The sequence below is a fragment of the Rhamphochromis sp. 'chilingali' genome (assembly GCF_963969265.1).
Source record: "Rhamphochromis sp. 'chilingali' genome assembly, chromosome: 16".
NCBI classification, from domain to species: domain Eukaryota; kingdom Metazoa; phylum Chordata; class Actinopteri; order Cichliformes; family Cichlidae; genus Rhamphochromis; species Rhamphochromis sp. 'chilingali'.
The window spans coordinates 19,790,291-19,816,947 of NC_137943.1; the positions used below are offsets into that span (position 1 = coordinate 19,790,291).

Consider the following 26,657-nt stretch of genomic DNA (forward strand, 5'->3'; position numbering starts at 1 on the left):
CCGTGAATTTTGTGTATCGTTGCACCCCTAATATATACACACACACACACACACACACACACACACACACACACACACACACACATATATATTTATTAGGGGTGCAACGATACTTTGGTGTCACGGTTCGATATTTTTTTCGATACAAAAAAAATTTTCATACCTTTTTAATTTGTCATTTATTATATATATATATATATATATATATATATATATATATATATATATATATATATATTTTTTTTTTTTTTTTTTTTTTTTTTTTACTCAAAAGTGCAGTTTTTAAACTTAATGTCGCTGAAACAACAAAATAATAATAAAAAAAATCTATCTGATAGAGAAATCACTCATCTTTGGAAAAGAGACTTTATTACAGAGAAATGGCTCTTTCCAAAATAAAAGCTATACTATACGCTTCTTCTGGGGTATTTTCTCAGCAGCATATTAAACATATCAGGTCCCATAAGGAGAATCATGTGCTAACGGCTGTCTAAATGACTCGGGTAAAGTTTGTAGCATGCGTGCTTGTTGTTTTTGCCTGCTTCCACTTGTCTTTGCACCAGGATGATGTCCGCGTAAATGTGCAGTCATATTTGTTGTGTTCCCACTAGTGCTGTCAGCGTTAATCTTGTTAAAATGACATTAACGCCATAACGGGGCAAATCTCCGTTAACGAGTTACCACGGATTGCCCCGTGCATGGGGCTTGACAGCGTCAACACCTTAACAAGCTAACTGTGCTAACGCACTAGTTCCCACAAATTGAGCATTGCGTGGCACATCCGACATACTGTTTTACTTTTGTCCATGACGCGCTTACCTTCAGGGTCATACTTCACATGAAAACCAAAATAGTTCCAAACGCCAGATCTCAATGAGGGTGGGGGAGGTTCAATTTGCCATGTTGCAAGGAGAGCTTAACTTCTGTCTCGCTAGCTTTCCCTGCGCTCAGTGAATCTGCGTTCGACTACTCCGCCTAGGCTGCACTGTCGAGCACAGATTCATTGAGCGCTCAACACAGACAGCATCGTCAGAAGGAAAGTTGATAAAATAAATTAAAAATTTTGTATTGTTCGATACATATGCGTACCGAACCGAAAGCACTGTATCGAACGGTTCAATATCGATACGAGTATCGTTGCACCCCTAATATATATATATATATATATATATATATATATATATATATATATAAGACATATATGTACTACATTAAATACCATGCTCCAGCTGTAGCCTCCCACAAGATAAATGCTGTCATCCAAAACGGCACAGCCTGGACCGCTGCGACCCTCCAGGATGGGTGTCTGGAGGATATTCCACTGGTCAGCTTTTGGGTCGTAACACTCAACCAACATTACATCTAGATGGGAGAAACCTACATGACAGAGATAAGATAAGATAAGATACCCTGTCATCGTAGGTTTAGGTTACAGTAGAGGTAGGGTGAAAAAGGTGTGCAGATGTTAGAAATAAAAGGCAAGTGTTTATTTTTCCCAAAAGTTAAACAAAATCTAAAAGGAACAGAAACCCAAAGAAAAGCACAAATCCACAGTGACACAGAGGGCAGGACACGTGGTGAACATGGGAGCATAACTTATTCCACGCCCTTAAGGACTTTCTATCTATCACACAGAATCACAATCCAATGGATTCATCAGGTGCAAGTGTCTTGCCCAAAGACACTCTGGCACGCAGACTGCAGGAGCCGGAGATTAAACAACCAACCATTTGATTAAAAGACAACCCACTCCACCTCCTGAGCCACAATCACCCCGATCCAACTAGCAATCCAACAAAGAAAGAAAACAATATATCAAAGAAATACAGGAAATAACCCAAAAGACAAATAACTAACGCCAACACAAGAAGACTCACACTGAATGTGATAACAGAGGCAGAGGAACACAGAAGGCACTCAACACAAGACAGCAGGAAGCAAAGACAGGCAGCTACGGTGGCCGCTTTAGGACAAACATGTTTTAGACAGGAGAGATCAAAAACATTAAATTTAGACTATACCCCATAACAGCTGTGGCTGGCCACCATGTTTGTATTACCAGTTTTGCACACACTATATTTTAATATATTTTAATAATATCAATACTTACATTAAATGTTTTGGGATATTTTAGTTACCATTCACCCAGCTAGCAAAGTAATTCTTTTAGCTATCTGGGTAGGCTATCAGTCTGATATTAACCTTGACTGTAAAGCTTTGTGAAAGGAGTCCGATACAAGCCGATGAGTCAGTGAAGCTCACTTTTGACCGAAGACAGTGATTGTGAGGTGAGCTGCTGAGGATATCCTGGACTGCTCTTGTCAGTAAGTTCTGTTTTTTGCCGCTATTAGCTGCCATTAGCCTCTGTTACCCACTGTTAGCAGCTGTCAAGTGAAATTGTCTTTGAAATTTGTGTAACATTGCTCACTTAGCGGATTCAGTTGAATTAAACTGAATTTTAAGTTTTAGAATCGCATGTCTAATCTGTAGGCAGTAAATAATTGCGACAATATCAGGAATAAATGCATTCAAGATGGCGAAGCAACATGGCGGATTCCACAAACTGGTGCTGGCTCCTGTGTACTTCTAAGAGATTATTTTCTAAGTTTCTTAAAATGCATGAGTTTGTTGTATTAATTAATTACTAATCTATCTAATTGGTGTGTAATAATAATGTTGTACTCATAATCTAATTTATGAGTATACCATTATTTTTTTATTAAATGAACTAAAAAAACTCAGTACCCTTAACAATAGCATAAAACCTGAACTCACCATCACATCACAAAAAGAAAACTAGACCGAAAACACTAAAGTCAAACATTCCTGTGGACCAATCAGGTTTCAGACAGTTTTGGTTTCATGTGCTTGCGCTACAGTACCACTGTAAATGAAATCCACACAAACCACCACGTGAATGCACTGACACAAGGCTGGTTAACAACATGACGGCAGATGTGTGCCATATTGAAACGACCCCATTGTGCTCTTACAGGAATCACCGCTGAAAAAATATTATTTCACTAAAAAGATATGGGGAGATGGTCCAGTGTAACTCCTTTCCTCCTTTTTCTTGAAACTATTCATTCAGTCAATTCATTCTATCCTTCACTTAGCCTATCCCAGCTGACCCCAAAAAAAAATGAATGACTCCTAAAGCCTGTCAATACAACAGTGAGCATAACTAAGGCAAACAGAACTATAATAATCTTTTAAAAAAAACCGTTAATATAGTTAAAGTTTTGATTTAAAGCGACGCCTTGACAAAAAGCAAATTTTATTACAGTCCTTCACTATGTGGCACTATATGGCATTACGTTCTTTCCTTTACTAAAGGATGGTTCAGTTTATCCTGTGCTAAAGGAGGTAATAAAGGAAGCTTTGAAGCATTTATATTTAGTATTTAAAGAATTTGCGCAATTTGATATTTGACCACAGCCGTTCTCTTTCTCAACATAATGCTTTAGGCGTTAGGCTTTATTTTGCTTCTCATGGTTTGAATCTTTATTCTGTTCTCGCCAGTGTGTCCAGTATGTTCCTTGTGTCCAGTTGATGGGTTTCCCCTTTAGTTAAACTTTTGCAGACATGTTACTTTTTTTTTTGTCTATTTGCTGATAGAGACAAATTTTTGTTGTTCCTCCATCTGCCGCATTCGGTTCCACCTCCCTCACAGTTTCACTACATCTCAAGGTTTCTTCCTTCACCACCAACTCACAGACACAAACCAGCAAGACAGCCATCGATGTGCACAGATTCGCTCCTACGGTGAGCGTGAGGAAACACGAGTTTGGATATGGACACAGTCATACTCAGAGGCACGTGCAGGTTTTTTATGAGCTGAATTTGCAGCAATGAAGAGCCAACTGAACACATCTGTTTAACAGTGTTTTAACGAAAGAGCGTAGCTAAAGAGAGGATTCAAAGAGAGACAAGCTGAGCTTGTCATAATTCCCATGACCACATTCAGTTTTCCTGAAAAAATGCAAATGAACAGCACACGTTTTTGTTCTTTTTCACATTTTGTACTATGAATACTAAAGAGTGCGAGAAATGGAGGCTACAGTGTTGCACAGGGTAATTAAGGTCACTGCCTGCTCACAATGGCAACATGATTTTCACACGTACTTTTCAAAAAAGTATCAATCTTGACCTGCTTTCTGTTCGTTGTCTGAAAAGCTCGAGTGCTTACCTTTCAAATGGTTTCCACCAATAGCATACAGGCGGTCATTCATCCCAGCCAGAGCATGAATGGCACGCTTTGTGTTCATATCTTGTTTCCTCGCCCACACATCCATTATAGGGTCGTAGCAGTAAAGCCAGGAGACATACTCGCCATTGTGCACGCCTCCTGCAGCAGGTAAACACAGCAGTGTGTCATTAATACTCTGTGGAGCTACAGCACGCGGCACGTGGACATACTGGATCCAAATGTAGTACTATCCCCAGATATACAGTAAATAACTGGAAAAGAAAAACGTTTTTGGCTCTTCAAGAAAACTTTGGTTAGAGTCAGTTTGTAAAAGAGGAGGGTTTCACTTCCGGATTTTCCTGCAGGGAGGTGATGAGTGGTTCACTGACGTATCACTAAAATCTAATATATGACTTTCTGGTGTCAGCAAGTAGAAGAATTATACAAACCAAAGTTATATTGAAATATATCTAATAAAAAGCATTACAAATTTGAACTATTTCTGTGGCCATTTCTTTGAAGAAGAACTGATGTATACATTCAAGCCTCTTTACAGGGCTTCAGAAACTCTGCTACTTACATGAACATATCTCTTGAGGGAGTCTGAGGTAATATTGGATGGTAATCTGGGGCTGTGCTGTTACTAAGAAGAGGTTCACTCTCTCTTTCTCTCTCTTTTTTTTTAAAACTCAAGCCTACTTTAGTCTCTATAAGCTCACCTCAAGCTCCAACTGAACTGCTGGCAGTTTTGACAAAGATGAACAATCAGTCCTGATGCATTGATTTTAATCATTTTTGTGGAGTGGAGTTGGTTTTTCTTTGTGGTGTAATTAAATGGATGTGTTTACCTCTATGTGCCATAAACACAATGTGTCTTTTTGTACAGTTCCCTCCATGTAGCGCCCCTTTTTGCATAATAATAAGGCGTAATAATAATAATACATGCGACTCGTGTACAGCTCCTGTAACTGACCTGATATGTAGATCTTGCCATTGTGCACCGCTCCTGCATGGGCAGCCAGAGGCTGTGGCAGAGACGACACGTAGTTCCACTCATTTGTCTCCAGGTTGTAGGATTCCACGCTGGAGAGGTAGCCCGCCTCGTTCCTGCCACCAATCACGTACAGGTGCTTATCCAGGCGACAGGCAAAGAAGCTGGCTCTCCTGAGGAGGACGCATTAACCAGACAACATCATTAAACCTATGATGAGAATCACTACTGTTGTTTTTTAGTTTTTTCCAGCTTCTGTCTAAGGTGCAAATCATTCTTAAAAAAACAAAAAAAAACATCATAAGACGATAGATAAGTTAAGCATGTACAAGCTTCTAGGCTGTGAGCATCTGTTTTCATGCCTGTGTAATGGGCTTGCTTACTTCTGCATGATGTAATACCTTGTAAAAGGATTTTGAACCAAAAAAAAAAAAACAGCACATAGGTCTGTTTACAGCCCAATGAGCATTACTTTATTCTTCTGTTGGCTGGTTTTGTACACCTAGGTAAGAGTAGTAGCATTTTTTTTTTATCTTATGTGGATGTTTATATTTTTAGGTTTTCTAAACACCATTTCCCAAGAGAACTACACATCTGCTATCACAGCTGAACAGAAGACTTGTGAAGTTGTTGGATCTCACAAATTACAACTAGAATCCAAGTAGCATCTTCATGAATGCCAAAACTTGTGAACTTCACTAAGGTCATAAAGGTTTCCGTTTCTTATTAGGTGATGCAATGAGTGGTGAGATTCTGAGAAATATACAAAACACGGTAATGAGAGATGGATGAGAGAAAATGGGTTACTGAAGCTGAGTAAACAGAAGCTAGTACTGATGTCAACATTTCTGAGGACAAAAAAAGGCTCACCTCTCCTGCATTGGAGGCAACTGTATCCAACTGTTGAATCTGGGATCGTAGCGGCTGACAAAATTAGTGCTGTGCTTTCCTGCAAAACAGAACAGTAGAATACAAATAACTTAGCTCAAAATAAAGCTTCTTTTTGTACAGTTTAGACATGCTAATGTAATGATCAGTTCTTATTGGCCACATCTTTTCTAATGTTGTTTGTTGTGTACCAATAAAATTCACAAATGCAACTCTCCCCAGTCTTCATTAATCACCGCCCACACGTGATGATTTGCCTTTTTGCTGCTGTTTGAGCTAACAAGAGCTGACTGAAGTCATGTTTTCTAAGCACAGAGAGATCACCTCTTGGTAATGTTGTATTCAAAAGACTGCAAATCATCTCTCATGATGTGCATTTGTAGTAAGCTGATTCCTACTCTCAAAACTGAATAAACAACTAATTGCAGTGTACATCTGCCTGGCTGTTGTATTACTGTGATAGCTGGTGAAAGAACAAAAAGGCAGAGTAAGAATCTTTGATCATTTACAGTCTTTGTTTCTTACTATGGCACTGTGTTGCCACCTTTTTGCAAAAAGCCCTCTTAACACTTCTACATTGCAAATATTTCATCATAAACAACAGTAATTTTTCTGTGCCAATTATTGACAAGTGTTGATTGGAGTGTTGTTTGTCCACTCAGAGCTGATCTGGCTGCAGGATGAGTGTTTCAAACCATCTGAAAGTGTTACATTAACTTGATGGGCTTGAACTTACATAAACTCCAGTTTAAGTGAACATGAAAAATTTGCTGCGTGAAATCAGTGGAAAGCAGCGACTGTACCATTGGGGTTCCACTGGTCCTCTCCGCCTAGCAGCAGCAGGAAGTTCTCCACCTCCACCACGCAGTGATGTGCGCTGTTGTAAGGCATTACTAGGTGACAGACAAAAAGTCAAAAAGTCAGTTTTAAAAACATGTGGAGAGAAATTTGTATATAAACAGTACCCTGTGAGTGTGCCCTGGCTGTTATAGGTGTACTGTGCTGGTGGTTTCAAAAATCCACTGTGGTTAGCAATTACTTTGTATCATTAAATATGAGAATTAAAAACAGGCCAATACTTTTCTGTTCAGGACACATTGCAGTCTAGAAAGCACTACCATAAGTCTCACATTTAATAAAACTGTCAGGTCATTTAAAATAAGAACCATGTAACAGTAAAAGTTATGCCATTGAACCACGAACAAAAAAAGCCACTCTTTGTAGCATCTGGATAACTTTTTAACCTCTTTTGTCTCAAAATCATATAGAAAATAGATTGACGTGCAACTTTTGTTTTTTAATCAGAATCAACACAGCCATCAATTGACTGGCGACCTGTTCAAGCTGTACACCGCTTCTTGAACAGGAACAGCTGGGATAGGCTCCAGCCCAAACACAACCCTCAATTTGATCAACACATCTGGTGTAACTCTGTTTGCGCTCTTATACTCAAAGGGGGAAAGTAAATGGCATCTACACTCTCCTTAAATAAATTCAATTAATTCTTAAATGTTTCCACCACACCCACAGGTCAAGCCTTACTACCAATTACTGTCCGAGACACTGACCAAAGAGGTTTATTGAACATCTAAGAAGTATTATATTAACTTTTGAATAGGAAATAATGAAAGTGCTAAATGTTCTGTAATTTGACAGGAGTGGTCAGAGTAAATTTCACACAGACTGTTTGTTCTTTGTTTGGAGCAAGATACAAAAAACACAAACAGAAGTTTAAAAAAAAGTCTGGATGGAGAGCTGGTGAGCAAAGAAAGTTGCACTGGATTACTTTCTATAAACTTGCGATTACAGACAGACTAATATATGATTTTACGATTGATACCAATACTGATATTTAGTGATTTTAAAAATCCAATATACTGATATATTGACCGGCATTTTTTTTCAGACATATGAAACCTAAACAGATTTCCCTAACATATTTTTTAGTGTGGGTCTTTATTTACTCTATCATGCTTTGCCCAGCTGTCTTCAGATCAGCTAGTTGTTGTGTTTCTCACTTTCCAAACAGGTGTTGCCCACAGGATGTTTCTCCCTTCTCTTCTTTACCTTTTTCTATAATTTCCATTTATTGGCCATTATAAATGCAACTATTAGGAGAACTGCCAATAGTTAATACTGGTGGATAATACTGACCTGCTCATAAATCAGTCAGGCTTCAGTTGCAGTATAATGCACCGGTTGTGACGGAGAATGTGCTCTTGCTATTTTCTCTTCACATGAGGCAAAATGTTAAATTATATCATAAAACTCATATATATATATATATAAATAATCGGAGGTTTTTCTGCTCTTTTTGTTTTGTATTCTCTGGACCATCCAGTCACAGGAATGTGACTTCAGCTATTTCGAATAACGATGCCATAAAAACCTCCAGCACTTTAAAGGACAGGAAAAAAAGTATTTAGTGGTAGTAAACTGAATATCATTGGTTTGGAAATGTGATGGACATTTTTTAACATTCTGTAGATAAAATAATTATTTAGTTGATTGAGAAAGTAATTGACAGATTGCTTAATAATCAGATAATTATTACTTGTAACCTTGCATTTATTTAACTGGATAGGTCACCAATTTCTATTTTGGGAATTCGACTCTTAGAAACTAGCTTAGCAACACTGTCCAATAAGTAAAATGTTGGGTGGATGATACCCCTTGTCGTGTGTTAGCGCAGTATAGCATAAACATCCCAGAGCTGAAGCAGGACCCCTCATGGAGGATTTTCTTTTGTGTATGTTTTCGTGCTCCCTTTCTCTCCTTCATCTTCTTTTGCTAAAGTGACCCCATTGAGATGTAGAGAAATGGTCTTAGGTGACAGTCATAATGAACATGATCATGTTCACTCAATAAATCTCAGGCCCGGTGCTTTTTGAGCACAAATCAGTGAAATGTTAAAGCCCACCTGTCTGTCTCCATCAGTCATTTCCACTGTCACCTCCCCACCGTCTGATGGATCACAGTTGCTGCAAAATTAGACAGCCTTGAATCTCATTTCTTTCCAATTGGCCTCTCTCTGCAATCTCACTCTAGCTGGCTGACATGTGCCGGTCCTCTATGGGAGGGAAGTCTCAGATAGGAACTAATACTACATACACTAAACACAGCTTTATCTCAAACGAGGGGATTAGGTTGCCTGCCTCCAGTGCACCTCAAAGACGAGTGCCATACGACTGCCAAATTCCCTTACATGCTATTTACATTATCATTCAGTCAGCAGTATATAGGACATGGATGGGCGGCTTTTTATTTGATGTCTAGTGACTTGTACTCATACTAAAAATCATCTCGTACCCATGTGAGAAGAAGATTATTGCTTTACAATATGTCACAGACCACAGTATCTAGAGTACTGTGGTGGGTTTTGGGACATTTGGGATATACTGTAGGTGAACGGTGAGATAATTACAGTAGCAGGGTATAATAACTGGAATTACTATGCTAATCTTGTGCACTGAAAAATAAATGCATTAATTATTTTTCCTTCTAAAGTATTTATACCTGAGAAAGTGAATCCGATTAACCTATTTGTGCCCTTTTAACCCAAATTGTCCACTAACCCAAGAGTGTGAAAAGCCATAGGAGGGCAGGATGAGCACGTCCTCTATGAGATGGACGCCATCACTCCGGTCTACAGTGAGCTCTAGGGCTCACTAGAGGGAGTCAGAAACCTCTGCATAGAGGCACAGTCAGGGTCGGTTGAATGACTCCACAGCTAATGCACCACTGCTGCTCCATCTCTGTGCCTTTAACACCGCTACAATTGCATCCCACTGAGCTGAATTCCTTTGTTCTAGGCCATGCTGCATGGACACCATACATGCAGCATGGAGATCCAGATTTTAATATTAGGTTGGTTTAAAGAAGAAGAAAAGAACAACCTAGCATTGTGGCTGAATCTGTGCCTGCCTTTGTCTTGCATTGGTCCACGCTGCTGTGGGTACACTAGATGGCAAACTTTACACTGGAATCACCGAGCAGTGTGTACATCAGATACACTGAAAGAGATCAGATTCTTCCCAAATTGTGTTGATGAATGTCTTAATCAAAGGCTGTCCCTCTCAGGTTTCGGCTCATTGAAAAGTTATGATTGAATGTTAATAATCTTCTATTCCACATCCATTGTGAGGAGGCTACATCAGGTGGTCACTGATGTGTTAAGGGGATGATTTTGCAGTTTTGTCCTTCCACTTGGCCACGGACCATTTGAGTGTTAACTTTTTTAGTTCTGAGTGATGGAAATCCCTATTGACCTTTTGCCTGGTGCAGTTTGTACCAGTGAGTGAGAGTTTAATGACAAAAACAACAACAACAACAACAACAACAACATAAACAGCGAGCTTCAGGCTGTTGTGTATGCAAGGCTCCTTCAGTTAAAAAAAAAAAAAAAAAAAGCTCTAATAGGTTTGGACAAACATGAGCTAAAACATCACACTGCTGCCAGGAAATGTTATGATTTGAGCAGAGGAAGAAACCATGTCGGAGACTGCTGGTGATTTTAAGACCCGACAGCAAAAGCATAAAACCAGATTTATTCAAATTTGAACCATAAAGGGAGAACATAAACTGCACAGGGCCGAGCTGACAGAAAGCAGACCTATAGCTAATATATATGAATGGATAGGTGATCCTGAGATATGACTGCAACCAAAACACAGGACAAAAACTCAATATGTCCAGCAATGATGGGGCAAAGGAGAAACGCGGTCTCTCATTAGCTCTTTTTTTGACCTTTGCAATATGGCAACAATATAGTAGTGAGCCTTAAAAAGGTCAGGGAAGACAGAGAGAGAGAGAGAGAAGAGCATAGTGCACTCTACAGCGGAGAGTGCAGCAGGGATGTGTTTGAAATCTCACAAAGGTTTTCTAGGAAATTATCACAATTTGCCTTCATTATAATATTAAAAAATAAGATAAAATGAGATAAAATCAATTTTTGCTTTTGTTTCCATTGTTGTCCCTGTTACCTAAGAATGGTTGACATCAACATTTAAGCTGCAGTGTTCCACTAACCCCTCTGTGCTATTTATTCACCTTAAGTAAACCCAATATCAACAGCGACACCAGGTCAACAGGCTAAACTGCCACGTCGTGTATTACCATGTGTGGGTTAATTCAGTGTTATGAGTTGATCAATATGAACGAGTAATCACGCTGCATTTAAAAGTAATTGGGAAAAGATGTCACTCCTTAACGTTCTGTCTCAGCCACAATAGATCATTAGATTCAAGTAAATCTCATCGTGCATCCTGCCAGCACATATCAGCAAAAAAACAAGGGAAAGCATGCATGACGCTCCACAGTGCTGTGAAGTCACGCTCTGATTAAAAACTTATATTAAAAGTGATAGTGACACATTATTACCTGAAGGATTTAGGGAACTCTTGTCCCTCATTTTTGGTGAAAATTAACCAGTGTTAAAGTCATCCAAAGGAACAACTATTTCTCATCATAAAAGCCAGTAACATGGGATGCCTCAGGTAATAAATAAATAAATAAATGTAAAAAAATATATAAATTTTTTTAAATCGCAGCCTTTCTACTCACTTGTGAGGATCTTCCATGTCTTTTTCTCATCGTCATAGTACTGGACCAAATTACTGGGGAGACGATCAGGTCCAGGAGGCAAACCACCCACCAGTAACAGCATCCTCTTATTGGAACGGATTCTGCAATGTCAAAAGTGTGGGTGTGCGGACAAGTGTTCAATAACATGCAATAAAAGACATATTAAGGCCTGGAATAAAACATGCAAACACAAAAACACAAGCACAGCTTCAACCTGACACCTTTAATTCCTTGATTTACTACGACGATATTAACAGAGCTTCCCTGGAGTATTTTTATTTTTCACTTTGCTGATGCTGATTGTATGAATGAATTAATCTGTGAATAAAATAAAGAATAAATGCACAGCTAGATGAATAACTGCTTCTTATCCAAGTACTTCTACTAAACTCAAGATTGCTAATCAGGAAATATGCGACCACATTTATTGTGATTAATAAAAATTGCTCAATCGTTTTGATGTGTTATTGGATCGTTATTGCACTCTAAAGATATCTTTTCAATTAGCTGTGAAGCGAGGACAGTCCTGTAGGGTGCCATGCTGGAGGCTAAAAGCACAATTGAGAACATAAACCTGCCTATACAATGTCTCCATTTCATTGGCTACAGTGATTCATGTGACATGCCTTAGCCAATTGTTGGAAATTTCCTGCTGTTTGTATATGATATATAACCTCAAAGCCGTGCACTTTACTGCACATCAATGACCATTATCTGGCTCCTAATGGATTTCAACACAAATCTACCAATTTATCACAATATGCACTAAAACATTAAGAGTAGCTGGCCTTTAGATTCAGACACATTCACCTTTTTCCCTTTTCCATATTTTACTTTTTTATGCTTGGGTAAGTCACCGTCGCCTCGGTGTATTCTCCCTCATGCTGGCCCAATCGGAAGTGTTTTAGGGTTATTCATATGCAAATGAGCCCCTGGACATAGATAATGGTGATTAATTGAGGGGAGAGAAACAGTGGCATGTGAAACTAATTATGAGGATTCCTGAATCTTTGCTCGTTTAGGTCCATATGTGGGATCAGATATATTATTGGGATAATGTACAAGTAGGTACTTGTAGAATGGTTTTATGTCCTGATTATTTCAGTAATTTCCAAATGTTTTCATAAAGTTTAGATTCTCTTGTGTCACAATTTTTTTTAGTTGTTTTTCCCCAAGGCTCACAACTGTAGTGATAAAACAACAACAACAACAACTGAATATTGATACTATCGATTAAAAAAAAAAAAAAAGTCTCAGCTGTCTGACTGTGATCAGTTGTCACCATAAGAGACAATAGCCATGTACTAACCAGCCCTAAAAGTGCAGATCAGGACAAACATGTAAGCCATGTTTTTGTGTGAGTGAGACACGTGCATGCAACACGAATGTAAGCAGCATTGTCCAATTCATGAAAAGGAATTCTAAACATCAAATCAAATTAAAAAAAAACAAAAACATTTTGAATGTATTATATTTGTCTTCATTTTAATATCAGTAACAGGGCATCTCTGTACTTGGATCATAAGCATCTTGCAATTACCATTTAATTCTGGTCACAATTCAATTACAGCATTTCAAATTGTATTCAAGAGAGTTGCTACAAATCAAATGCATAACCTTTATCTAGATTGTAGCAATCTTGTCTACACTGATTAGAGAGTAATTGCACAGATGTGTGAGGAAATAAAGACATGTTTTCTTTTGTAAAACAGGAGGGAACATTGTAATGATGGATACAGTGGAGCACAGAGTGCATCACGACCTCTGGCAGCAGGTATTATGTTACAGGAGCACCAAAATCCTCATGAACTAGTCCTGAAATGCCACACTGCCTACATGGTCTACACCGACCACCTACATGCTCTACATTAAACAGGTCAATACATGAGCAAGTGCATAATGCTTGTGTCTGTAATTTGTTCAAATTTAACAAGTGGGAGGCATTTAATTACCCACTGCCCAGTCTCAAACAGCTCTGTGGTGTGATTGTGTGAATTTATGTCTGAGTGTTTATCTGTCTCGTTCTCACCTGCTGGCCATGGTCTGCCTGCAGTGCTGCCTGAAGGGCATCAGGTGGTAGTTCATGGCATCCAGGAGTAGTTTCTGGCACACAGGGTCACTCCTCATGAAGTCAACAGACTGAACTCTCTCCACCAACTCTGGGGCAGGTATAAGGGCAAAGCGTAGCCTCTTCATAAGGTCCGGTGCATAGTGCATGCGAGTCTCCCGGTCATGCTCCAGCCAGAGGACTGACATCTGGAAGAGAGCCAGCTCTGACTCCACTGGGGGTGGCAGAGCATCTAGCATGGCACACATCTCCTCAAAGTTCAACAGCAGCACATCCTCCACCAGGTACTTGTTGGCCAGCTTCTTGGTCTCATCCAGTCCATGGAGTGCAGCAATCTTGCAGATCTGCTTGTAGTTCTGCACAGAGATCTGGTCATTAAGGAACTGCACACTAAGCTTGGTAATCTGGGGGATATTGAGGATCTTGCTGACTGACAGCACCTCTTCCACTGTGTCCAGGGAAAGAGTAACATTGGCAGTATACAGGTACTCCAGCACTAATCGTAGTCCAATGGAGGAGCAGCCCTGGAGCACTAGGTTATTTATGGGCCTGGTGCTGGTGGTCACCAGCTTGTCATCAGGAGAGGATGAAGGGGTCCCACTGCTGCCCTGGTCCCCTTTGCTTCCTTCATTGTTGATTACATTATGGGAGGAAAAGAGGGATCTGAAATACTGGGAGCAAGATGCCAACACAGCTTTGTGGCAGTGGAACTGCTGTCCCTGGGCTGTCAGAGTCACATCACAGAAAAGCTGCTTTCGCCACAAGAGATTGAGCCCATGCAGCAGGGTGTCACTGTGTGTTGGGTCAAAGGTGGATGTTCTATCACCCGATCTGGACATGACTTCCTGAATGTGAACGCCACCTAGGCAACAAATAAACCATGCAAGCCATTTACCTCAGGTCATTTATTTCCACAACACACGTTGCCTATACATCGCTATCAGTCAACTATTACAGCAGAAAACGATTTCTCGAATAAGTTATTGAACAGATCGCCCGTCCATCCAGCGGGGAAGAGCCGTCATGCCACGCCAGCCGGCGACAATCTACATCCAGCACGGCTTCATTCGCCTTCAACTTTGAGCTCTGGTCGTAAAGCAACAAACAAAAACGCAGTAGTTCCCATAGCGTGCCACTCTTATTCATTCTTAACTCAAGAAGCGGATGGTTTTAGATGGAGGCTGATGTTTGAAGGGCGCTGTCAAAACAAAAAAAAAAGAAAAGAAAAAAAATCGGAGGATACGGAGATGCTGCGGCGCTTTCCCCCCTCGGTAACGCGGCTGAAGTTGTCGGATAAGGAAAAAAGAGGCAGCCGCTACGGTGGACGGATAACATGCAGCATTCAGCCAACACTTATCCCTTCTCCTGCCTTGCTGCACACCCCCACAATGAGGACATTACACATCGCACAGATTTACGGAGTCATACAAAAGCAATTAGTTTGTCTCCGAGCCGTCAGCAGCGGTACGGGTGCGTTTTGCTTTTTTAGCCTACCTGAGTTAAGCGGACGTGAGTATCGACAAAATATTCACTGAAATGCAGCTTTCGCTAAAGTTAAATGGGATGTGCATATCTTTTTCATACTTAGACTGTTACAAAAGCTATTTCCATGTGCGTAATGTGTGTAAACTTGACACAAGCGTGCCGTAACCGTTGTCGCCAGATTCTCTAAAAGCGCCTGTCACAACTAAATGATGTGAGCAGCTTGCCTGAGAAGGAGCCAAACTTACCTGACTTCAGCTCTTGACCAAAAAAAAAAAGGAAAGTAAGCTTCGGGTTCCCAATAATCTCACTTGAATTTTCCTTTGTTCTCCTTTTAAGAAATGTCCTTTTTCCTTTAAAGTCTATGGCGTCTCAAAATAACCATTGATTCCAACTCATAAAGTCACTATTTCGGGTTATTTGTTGACGTTGATCATTTGTTCTTCTGAATTAACAAGAAGTGTGTGAGTGTGTGAGAGGGAGCTGTGCTTTCTGCAAGAGAAGAAGAAGAAGAAATATACGTGTGACAAATTATGCTACCAAGAAACAACACATCATTATCCTTGGGCCTGGGGCTCAGTGAGTCGTAACGAGAGTAATAGGAAATCCACGGTTGGGGAGAGAAACGGTCGTGCATGGCCGGTGGAGAGAGACCATGCAGGGGTATGGATGCTGGAGAGACTCGCAAAATTATGGCTCAAGGCTATTGTAAAAACTGTCGAGCGTAAATGACTGCGATTTCAAACATCTATGGAAGAAAGAAAAGAGAAAGGGGGAGAAAAACCGAGTCTTTCCCTCGCTGTTATAGAGAGAACCGTCAAGTTTTAGTGCGCATTGCTAATTAGTCAATTTCTCTCTGCCTTCACAGCCCGACGACTTTGCTGCTGAGCTGAAACTGCTAATTTCTGGGACCAGCCTTTTTTTGGCTGTGAACTGGATGGATGAATGGCTTGTCTCGCACAAATGACAAAAAGCCCCTGCCTTAATCTCCATCGCCAAAATAACCCCTCATCTCATTCTGCTCCTACTAGTCCTTCAAAAGAAGGTGCTCTACACAAACTGAAGTTATACATCTGTATAATAAACAGCACCCACCTCAATGTACAGACAACTGTGCAGACTTTTATCATGTTTAATTAAAAGCAGATAATACCCTCCTTTTTTCTACATTTTAGTGTGACACTGAAGCAGCATTATGAAATGCCACACATGTACAGAAGGGACATAAAGTTAAAAAAAACAACAAGCACAAATAAAGAACATATATATTGTTTTCATTCATTATTACCATGTCTGATCAGTTCATTGTTAAAAACATAAGGCTTGAAAACACAAAGGGCTGTAACCTAATACAGTGTCCATTAGTGCACAGTAGTTCTGCTGGAGTATTTATATCCATACACCTGCATTTTTGCCCCCAGAGATCCTCCAAGAGTATAAGATCAAAGTGAATCCACTAAAGGAAGTGGCTTGATGAATCACATAGTAAAACTCCTGGTTGGGAATGCTCATATGAACTTATGGATTGCACCAAACACTCTGTCACCACCACAACAAACTAACAGCTGTGAGGCACTAAGTAGTTCCATTGCTAAATTATTAATCTGTCAAATCACTTTGGTATAGCTGCATACAGTTCAACAACAACGAGAGCTTTCAAAAACTCAGAAACATCTCATCTCAAAATTAGGATTCCTTCATTTACCCCCATCACATGAATATAAGGTGATATAATCACCTCAAAAAGCAAACAAAATGCTCACACAGCTAATCAGAAACCGTTAGAAAGGATTTATTAGGCCAGAATAAACTGTCAATTACATAAAGAGCTCAATTAGAGTAAATACACTTACATGTAGGACTCCCATGGGACCAGAAGTGACAGGTACTTCACAACTTAAGAAATGACAGATAGGGATAAATGGCTTTGTTCATATACTATGAAAGAGAGCACCGCCATGCTACCGTCAAGCAATAGCGGACCATACATTGGTAGCATTTATAATAAGAAGGCACCACAATGCTGTTTTGATGTTCAAGTGTTTGACAAGCACACAGCCTGCTAATCCCCAACTTGTAGTTATGCCGAGGAAATTCATTCTACATGAACTCTGCGGTGATGACTGATTAGATTGTGCGCTGCATCTCAAATAATCATCGTCACCGAAGGAAAACTATACTACTCTAATATTAATTAGCGGTTTGAAACCACTATGAAAGCACTTTGTTTTACTGTTTACCACGATTATTTCGTTACCTCATTTCCAGAGGTCTTGACACTGCACAGCACTACAGTAATTCACTGTATTTCACTTTGGAGTTACATATTGTTATCTTTACCAGCACACAGTTAGCACTACATTACCCAAGTCTCGAGCGAGCTATTCTAACGCAATAAAATGACCATTTCCAACTCTTTCAGCTCTTTGTAGCAACTCAGTCTCTTGAGGCCACTGGTCTTCAGATTGCAGGGCGTTTATGGTTGTAAGTTGTTGCAGTGTGCAGAAGGAGGGGGGGGGTCATCAGATAAGAGAAGAATTTCTAGACTAATTAAACCCTTTGAGACAAAGAATCACACTACAGTGATTTACAACTCTCTGTACCAGTTAACCCGACTCATTTCTTTCTGTCATATTACTCAGATAGCATATCTACCTCTATGGGTAAAAAGTCTTTTTTTTTTTGTCTTCAATGTTATGAAAAAAGGAGGGGTGTTAGTGTAAATAACCGCAGTTAGATCAGATTTAAATACTGCAGTATACTCATAATATAAGCTTTTAAGAGCAGACAAAGCTCCCAGCCACTGACCATCTACTCTGTTCGGTGAATAAGCCCCTGATTTTACCCCCAGATACTACGCATCTTCATATGTAATGCTTGCATTATATCATGCTTCCTTATTGTTTTCTTCAGCATAATTTTGTGCCCATTACAACACATAAAAATGAAGCAAAACACAAACTGTCAGCATTATCGTGGCCTTGGGTAACTGATTAAAGAGCGAACATTTAATCTAATCAGTGCAATGAAACAAAACAACAGGAGAAGCTCCAAAGTTGTGAATAGCAAAGTCTACCAGGCATAATTCCTTTTGCTGGCTGTTGCAGAGGGGTATGCTAAGATAGAAAGTATTATTTTCCTAAATGGAAGGTGTCAGATGGTCACGGAAATGTGATCGGCTGTTCAAGATCACTGCTTCCCATCTGCAATTTGTGACGTGTGAAAGATTCAGCCCAAATGTGCTCACCAAGCGTAAATCCTCAGCACTTTCTCTTATCGTGGAAAAGCAAGATAACCAGCTGTTTACAGATCAGAGAACATATCATATTAATATCATGGAGAGGGTGATATCATCTTGTTTGTAAAATATTTTGTTAACTAAGTGTGGTGTGGTATGGCAACCTATAAAGTGAAAGTTGTAATTTGTGTTTTAGCAAAAGTGCTGCAGTTTAAAGCCCCTTTTTAATGATAAAAAATATATTAAAAGGAGGAAAGCTGAAAATGCTGCGGGGAGCCTCTTCAGAAACACTTTGGTGAGACAAAATTAATGCAAACTGCATGTTACAGTAAATACTCATTACAAGGCTCTTAGAAGTTACATTTAAAGATCCCCCCTTAGTTCCAGTTAACTGTATGTATGAACACAAGCAGGGCTCTCTTTATGCCTCCCTCTCCAATCTTGGAAGAGTTTACAGTTGTGTGGAATTATTTTGCACCATTTTTGGATTTGGAAACCAAACCGTATACTATACTATAGAGAGATTAGTTCTAAAAAAAAATGTAGCATTGGCATTAAAGGAACAGGCTGCTTAATCAGAGGTAGTTGTTATAATTGTACAAATTGAAGAAAGGGTCATCAAAAGTGCAATATTTGTACTAGCAGGTTCAGTTTATTTCGATTAATTGTAAAATCTCAACCCATCCAGTTTTCTGTTTCCTGTTTTTTTTAGCACTTTTTTTGGATATCAGGACTGATTAGCACATGCTTGTCATTTCAGATCAAAGTTAGTCAGAGATGATTCATAAAACGTCCACTGTGTAATAAATTGGAAGCACTTATATTTGCCATTCAGGGAGTATTGGGAGGCCTGCTGTTTTAAACCCCTAGATCCCCACACATGGCGTAGCCACCACAGACACGGCTCAGAGAGTCAGTCGGCAGCCGGGAGGTGAGCAGAAAGGAACAGGCGGTGTCCCCTCCAGAGTGAGCACAGGAGAGAGTGTGTGTGTGTGTGTGTGTGTGTGTGTGTGTGTGTGTGTGTGTGTGTGTGTGTGTGCACAATATGTGTGTGTGTTGTGGCATTCTCAAATGACAAAAGGATACCAGTTGTGCAGTTCAGGTGGGACGACACACGGAGGTGGTATGGAGACTCACCTGAGGGAGAGTCTGGGCTGCTGGGACCGGGGCTGTAATGGAGACCCAAAGTTGTGTATAGGGGCCGCAGGAGGCCACTGTGCCGTGGAGAAGGTTTGGGGGCTGGAGGAGAGGGGGCTGCTGTTGTGCAGTCTCCCCAGCGTGATGCATCTACCTTCAGGGTGGCAGCAGGCGTGGAGTGGGGTGCGATGGAGCGAACACGGGCTCAGTGGCGCGGTCACCTAGGGACGCTGAAGCTGCTGTAGCAGGACTGATAGTTATTCCTTGGGAGAATTGCAAGATGAGCCCCATTGTATTAGCAACCCCTCTTCTACTAGAATTGTATCAATGTTCTCAAACCTTTGAAGAATGAAGTCAGGGTGCAAAATATCTGACACTTAACGTTTTTTGCCGTTCACCAAAAGAAACTTAATTCTTGGACAAACAAAACAAAAAAAAAAGTAGGACGGAGTAAACAGTTTCTCTCACAATCGGAGCCGTTTCATTGTGTATCAGAATGACTGCTGTCAGAGTTAAACTTCAGTAAATTCCTTTGGCAATGAGAAGCTGGTAAATTATTCCATACTGATTTGAAATTCTCACACATTAAGCTTTTTAATTTCCAAGCAGTACTTTTGTGTTGCAACAGTTTGAGTCGTATCTTTTAGAAATTCTCTGTGTCTAATATGGTCAGCACTCCCAATTATTCACTCCACTGACAAGTGAAACAAATGGGACCAACCAGTGCATTCTGTATTATCTACACCCCTTGGATTCCCTGACAATAATTAATACAATGGCAAGCTGCTGTTACCAGCCTTGACGACATGAGCTCAACAACATAAGCTCTCCCTTTCCAAGAGCTCTTGAAAAGAAATTACATCCAGCGGTGAGGTCATATATATATATCGTGGACACAAGCAGCCGGGAGGTTATGTCATGTTACTGTCTGGGACCCTAGATCAGATGGTACTGTTAATATCAGCAGGTCATTATTCACATCATTACACCATGAATGAAAGGTGCGTGGAATATGTCAGGAATATATGAATGTAGCCCTGAACATAGAGATATACACAGCCTTTAATAGCAAAGACTGTCCCATATGTCAGCAAAGTTCATTAACATGCTACATGATCTTACTGAGGCAGCAGTGCTGACCATCTCACTGGTATGGTCACACACCATTATGTAGGGTTACTTCATTTGCTCATAATGCGGATAAACATGGGAGGAAAAAGCACCTTAATATATACACAGCATACAGTGAATCTAAGTAGTGTTAGGCAAACTGGTTCCATGATTTAAATAAAACTAAATAAAAGCAGATACAGTTTTGTTTTGTGTAATAGCCAACTGACCAATGTGTCCTTTTAAAGAGGTGTCACACAATCATACTAACCCCTCTTATTTTAGCCTACGAGGATATTAACAGGTTTTTTAATTATAGAGGAGCACTTTGCCTCAACATCCATTAAAGGAATGCCGTGCTAATTTTAAATCCTCGCAGCAGGCATTTGCATCAACAGAAGAAAAGTGGATGAGTTTCTCTTTAACAGCTGTAATTTGTGTTTTCCAATCACCATGCTGATTTCTGCTCATTATACTCCGGTTTCACACCGGTAAGTGAGCAAAGTTTGGATTGATTGACTCTAATTAACTAAAAAATGTTCCAAGCCATGGATTTATTATCATGCTAGCTAGCCACAAATGTCAGAGACTTTCACAAATTATTATCCTCTTAAGATAAATATCTTTGAAATCAAATGAGTGTGGAAACGCGAGGAACATGTATTGTTATACTGATGAATTTGTTTGTCATGTTTTTCTGCTGAGCTCCACATTAAAGACTCACCTGGGCAATCACACTGTTCCAGTGTATTGTTAAGCGGTACTGTATGACTGAATGACAGATGCTGTAGTTACCTAAACTTTAAAGGAACACACACTCAAGTCAGATGAATAAAAATCAGACGATTATATAGTAATATAAAAGAAAATCTTCCCAGATTACAGTGTTATCAGCACTGACCAAATAGGGTGTACCAGGGTGCACTTCATGTTATACTACCGAAAACCTATTTCCTCTCGTGTGCTCCAAAACTTGGCAGCATCTCCCTCATTGATATTTTAGACACAGTAGCACCTTTCTCAACTCACATTCTTTCCTCGACTCCATCGGCTCCATGGCTCAACTCTCCACTTTCTCATGAACAAAGAGAGGACGGTTTGAGAGGACGCCTCAGTTTTCCTGGTTTTAAAAAGATCTCAGAGCAGAATTTTGGTTAGCTTAAGAAGACAGAACATTGCTCTGATTCACTCGGCTTCACTCCAGTGATCAGAAGTGATTACTGAAGTGAATCCAAATGAAACGGGCCCATCGTCTGCACGGTGGCGCCAGGCAGAAATTGAGAATCATGCTGCCTGTAAATCAGATTTTCTCAACATGCCTCTTGCAAAATATGCCTTGATACAAAAGTACAAAAAAATATTCCAAACCAGCTTTGAGGTATCAGAGTATGCAACAGCACAGTGAGGCATGTGCTGTATGTTTTATCCTCATCATACTGAAACAAGCATGTAATGCCCCTCAGCTGTCAAGTACACCCCCCCATTAGTATTTCCACAGTCCATCCTCTTTAGAGTAGCAGCATTAAGGTGTGTGCACTTTGAGGCACGCCCGCAGATAGATGTGATGACATCTAGTTGTGGCTCACTTTCATTTATTTAAGGGATTGATTAGATGCAAGGAGAGCAGATAAATGTGCTGGAGAGGCACCTTCATTTGAGAAATTGCCATATAGTCAGTACAGAATATGAGACGGACTGAACATTTTTCTCCTCAAGATGCTTTTAGGGAGCTAGTGGCGTCGTGGCTTTGCGAGCAGTCGACCAAGTTAGTGTCATGCTGAATGTTTGTTCTATAGTATACAGTTGGCCCAAAAACCTATGTAAAGAAACTTTACCAAATATCTGAAAAAATCTTCTTTTTTCCCCACATGAGAGATAATGTGTCAGTTTGATTTAAATATATATATTTTTACTTGTTTTATTTTGTTTTTTTCAAGCCGTCTTAGTTTGAGATGTTATGCTTAGTGTTATAACATGATACTGAGACATGTTTCAGTCAGTTATTTGCTAAGGTTGTTGTGTCCATACTGCCCCCTTCTGTCTCCTCTAGTATGGAAGGCATCTGTTGTTATCAACAAAACAACAGCATCTCTATCAACTCAGAAGGAAAGGGTAACATATTTTCCAAGGAGTAGTCTAACAGCATTAACCTTGACGCTACTAAAATTCTAATGAGCATAAGCATAATTTGTACAATTTAGATTAATATATAAACATTGTTTGTTTTTTAACTTCTTTTCATTCTTGTGGAAATGATAAATATCTAGGGATTTCGCACTTTAGCATTTATACAGAGCAGACTTTGTGTTGTTTACCACTAGTATGACATTGTTTAAACATGATGAAAGAAAAATCAATTTTCTACAAGTACTAAATGTGATTCAGTTAAGATTCCAAATTGAAAACAGTGTTTCCCCAGGGTTCTTTAGAAAGCCAGTGGATAGTGCACACACAACATCCTTTTGTGCACACTATTTACCCCTGGATTGCTCCAGGCTAATGTCTCAATAATTTTCACTCCTTTCTCAGGTCCTTCCCACAAAGGACTTAACTAATGATCCATGGACAAAATGAAGCATTTAAATTTATTCATTAATCATTCATCTCCAGCTCATTGAAAATGCTAAACTTCCACAAAATTAAGATTGAATATTGAAAAGTGATTGAGGGAGACAGCTTTCAGTGAGTGAAGAGAGCAGAAGAGTGTGGGCTGCAATAACAAAAAATAGATTCTTTGGAGAGACGACGGGCTTCGCATGGGCATGGTCAAGGTGGCCAAGGTGTACTAAGTGCTAGTTAAGGTCATGGGGTTTCACTAGTTGTAATTAGATCTTGGGATCTGGAGAAGCGTAGAATTTCTGTCAACACTGCCTGTAATTATTCTCTTTTCCAATTAATGGTGACATAGATTAATTATCTGATGAGGCAAAGCCAATTGCAATCATTCACCCAGCTAAAATTAGATCAGTCCTGACAGCAGCATGAAAGTCACCTGTTTCATTGTTATGGATTTGCTGCAAGTAAAGAGGGGGGAATAGTGAAGCGTGCTAGGGTAAGTAAGTTGTCTGGTACAGGTGAATGTCCAATTACACTGCTATTTGAACTGAAGGCATCTACTCATTGGATCCAGCGGCATCTGGATTGGCTTGTTTGTTCACCCCGTAGCATCATCAGCAGTAGTAGAGTCATCTGTCAAGGATTGTAGGAAGGCTGAGATAAGTTCGCTTTCCTCTGACATCTCCTCCTGTTGAAATAAGGCACAAACAGAATAAATGAAAACAGGCTAATTAGGAAAATGCTGCTTTTGTAGAAAGGCACCAATAAAGCATCTTCGTTTCATGTGTCTCCTGCGCACACAGTTGACGTGTCTGCAGCTGCGAGAGTAAAGTTACCGTCTTGTTCTTATTTTTCGTCAGGAAGGAGAACAAGAGGCTCCTGGTGAACCGCGTCCAGGTTCAGTGCTCTTCTGTTTTAAAAACCTCAGCATCCAGTTTTTCTATTAAACTGCCTGGCACTGTCAACCAGCTTGGGAATCTGAACCAGCCTAGCCATGCAGAAATTCTCTGACTAACAATTATATCAGAAACAGGATCTTGGATTACTGTCCCCTGGGACTGGGGCAGTGGGCGTCTGCTCCAATCATTACTGGCCATTCAACAAGGCTCTGCACTGCTCTCCGCTGTTAGCCATTGTCAATTATGCCATCCCCAGTGTAAACTCGCAGAACACAAAGCTGAACTGCCAGTTCTGGCAGGAGTGTAACAGGATGACAGCCCGCCACCCCACCCTCCCTACTCCTACAACACCCCCCTCCCCCACCCACTCCTACACACCCACCCTAGGGTTCCTTGGCCTCCCTTCCCTCAAGCTACTTTTGAACAAACTGCCATTTGGCTTCTTATTCCAGCACTATAACTGTGAAAGCGTTAACCTGACCTCTCTTATGTTCTGCTCGTGGGGTTAAGTGGACATGATGGATTAGCACAGGCCTCATCAGGATTCAGCCTGGTTTCACTGCAGTTACAACCAATGTCAGTTTTATTGATTCCTTTATTTCTATTAAACTGCCAGTTGATATTGATAAACTTTGACCCTGTCAGAAATACTAATTGTGTTATAGGAATTGTGAAGGTTTTAATATTTGGATAGGTGAAGTGATTATGCCTGCTCGTAATCTCATAAGGCATTTAAAGTTGAGCTCAAAAGGGCTTTATTTTGTTTTTTTGTTCCATGTGTACTTTTTGGAGGATAGAGCCTGATCTGGACTCTTCATCAGGAGCCTGTTTAAAGTGAGTGCTGCCTGCTCTGATGGACCCTGTGCTGAGCTGTGACGGGTGACGGTGTGGTGCGCTTGAATACACCAGCTCTTTTGTCCTTCACACTCTGCAGCTCTCTGATAGCTCCTCCCCCTGTGCCCCATTCCTCCCTGCCTTGAGCTGTGATCTGCTGGGGCCTTTTGAGGCTGGGCCGCTGAGACATGGCTGCTTCCAGTAATGTCTGGACCAGAACCCATCGAAAAGAAAAAAAATATATATGCCAAGCAGTCAGAGGAGGAGAAACTGAGAAGGAAACCACCTGATAGCACTTTACTAGGTATCCTCCTGGAAAGCCTCCAATCAAAATCAGAGCGTATTTTGCCTGCAGCGTATCTGCTAAATTTGTTGTTGGATCAAATTAAGCGACAAAAACAAAATAAGAATTTTACACAAAAACAACAGCTTGCAACTGCCAAATATGGCTGTCGAGGGATTTAGGATATCCTACTGCCTAAGTAAAAAGGAAGTGAAAAAGTGGAAGTAGTTCATACTATGGTTGCATGCCACCTGGCTCTGCAGTAATACTGGACAGGACATTTCATAAAGATTCATCACTGTCCCTCTGTCCGCTTTGACCTCATCGCACATCACAGCACAGATTAGACACCGATTATCCTCTAATTGAAGATCCTTACTTTTCAACCTTGCAGAATATGCTCCAACTCTTCGGCGAGACAGACAGAAGGTTATACTATTCACAAAAAAGCTGTAAGGCATGGACATCTTCCATGTGTTGTAATGAACTCTGAATTAGATGCAAAGTGTAAAAAAAGAAAAAGAAAGAAAAAACAAAAACGGGCTCGAATCTTAATGCAATGTGACAACACATGTATACAGACAAAAAAGAGAGGCAGAGCTAGCCTTAGACACAGGGTCACCCAGAAGGCACCGTAGCACACGCACATCATCCATCACATCAGTCTGTGATCTGATAAGTAAATGTACAGACTGCATTGTAAGAGTGGTGTCTTAAACTCCGCCATAGCAGTGACGCACAAAGCCTTGGTGGATGTTTGCCTGGCTGCTCTTGCTTGTCAAAGAAGACACAAGGCAACTGACTAGCCGGATGAGGCTCAAACAATGCCAAGCATAACATGGAGTTACTGTAGTATGCAAAAGAATATGCTGCCATCCGGTAGAATACCTAGACCGGGATGAAAGTTGAATAAAAGGATTTGCCATTTAAATGAATGGTGACAGTCGGTGCAGTTTTCCAGCCTGTTTTACATGTATATGTACAAATACCTGGGCTGTTTTTATTTTCCAGTCGGTCTCTTGAGAAAGAGCCTGGCACCGGTCCAGTTCAGCCTGGCTGTAGAGGCTGCGTTGTTTGAAGTATTTCACCAAAGCTTTGTGCATCCTCTTCTGCAACAAAGAGAGCTAGGGGGAGAGAAGGCAGAGAAAAGGAATTGGTAAGGCAGGAGAGGAAATTAATGGCAGTGTTCAAGAAGAATGATGGAGGGGAATAGAGAAAGCAGTCAATAGCCCATTCTGCAGTACACGGGCCTGACAGGAATTTCACAGTCTCTTGGTTTCTCTGCCCACTCGTGTGCACTCATCAGAATCCAGTCACATCTGGCTGCCAGGATGGGGGGTTAATTTTCTCTAAATGCTTCAGCAGTTTTGTTCTAGCCGAGGCAAACTCTGTGACTGCA

General features: G+C 40.4%; 2 protein-coding genes across 2 annotated transcripts in view; both read right to left on the reverse strand.

Moving 5' to 3' along the window:
* klhl14 (kelch-like family member 14) overlaps nucleotides 1-16,080 on the reverse strand; it is a 20,673-nt gene extending 4,593 nt beyond the window's left edge. Inside the window, exons 1-8 of the mRNA XM_080907769.1 lie at nucleotides 15,450-16,080; nucleotides 13,681-14,581; nucleotides 11,631-11,752; nucleotides 6,872-6,961; nucleotides 6,051-6,129; nucleotides 5,163-5,353; nucleotides 4,190-4,348; nucleotides 1,220-1,377 (exon numbers count right to left, since the gene is read on the reverse strand). Coding sequence (XP_080763895.1) covers nucleotides 1,220-1,377; nucleotides 4,190-4,348; nucleotides 5,163-5,353; nucleotides 6,051-6,129; nucleotides 6,872-6,961; nucleotides 11,631-11,752; nucleotides 13,681-14,558 — 1,677 coding nt within the window. The 5' untranslated portion in view covers nucleotides 14,559-14,581; nucleotides 15,450-16,080. The remainder of the gene's footprint in view (nucleotides 1-1,219; nucleotides 1,378-4,189; nucleotides 4,349-5,162; nucleotides 5,354-6,050; nucleotides 6,130-6,871; nucleotides 6,962-11,630; nucleotides 11,753-13,680; nucleotides 14,582-15,449) is intronic.
* ccdc178 (coiled-coil domain containing 178) overlaps nucleotides 15,573-26,657 on the reverse strand; it is a 28,413-nt gene continuing 17,328 nt past the window's right edge. The window contains exons 19-22 of the mRNA XM_080907768.1: nucleotides 26,248-26,382; nucleotides 21,716-23,930; nucleotides 19,577-19,839; nucleotides 15,573-15,693 (exon numbers count right to left, since the gene is read on the reverse strand). Coding sequence (XP_080763894.1) covers nucleotides 23,841-23,930; nucleotides 26,248-26,382 — 225 coding nt within the window. The 3' untranslated portion in view covers nucleotides 15,573-15,693; nucleotides 19,577-19,839; nucleotides 21,716-23,840. The remainder of the gene's footprint in view (nucleotides 15,694-19,576; nucleotides 19,840-21,715; nucleotides 23,931-26,247; nucleotides 26,383-26,657) is intronic.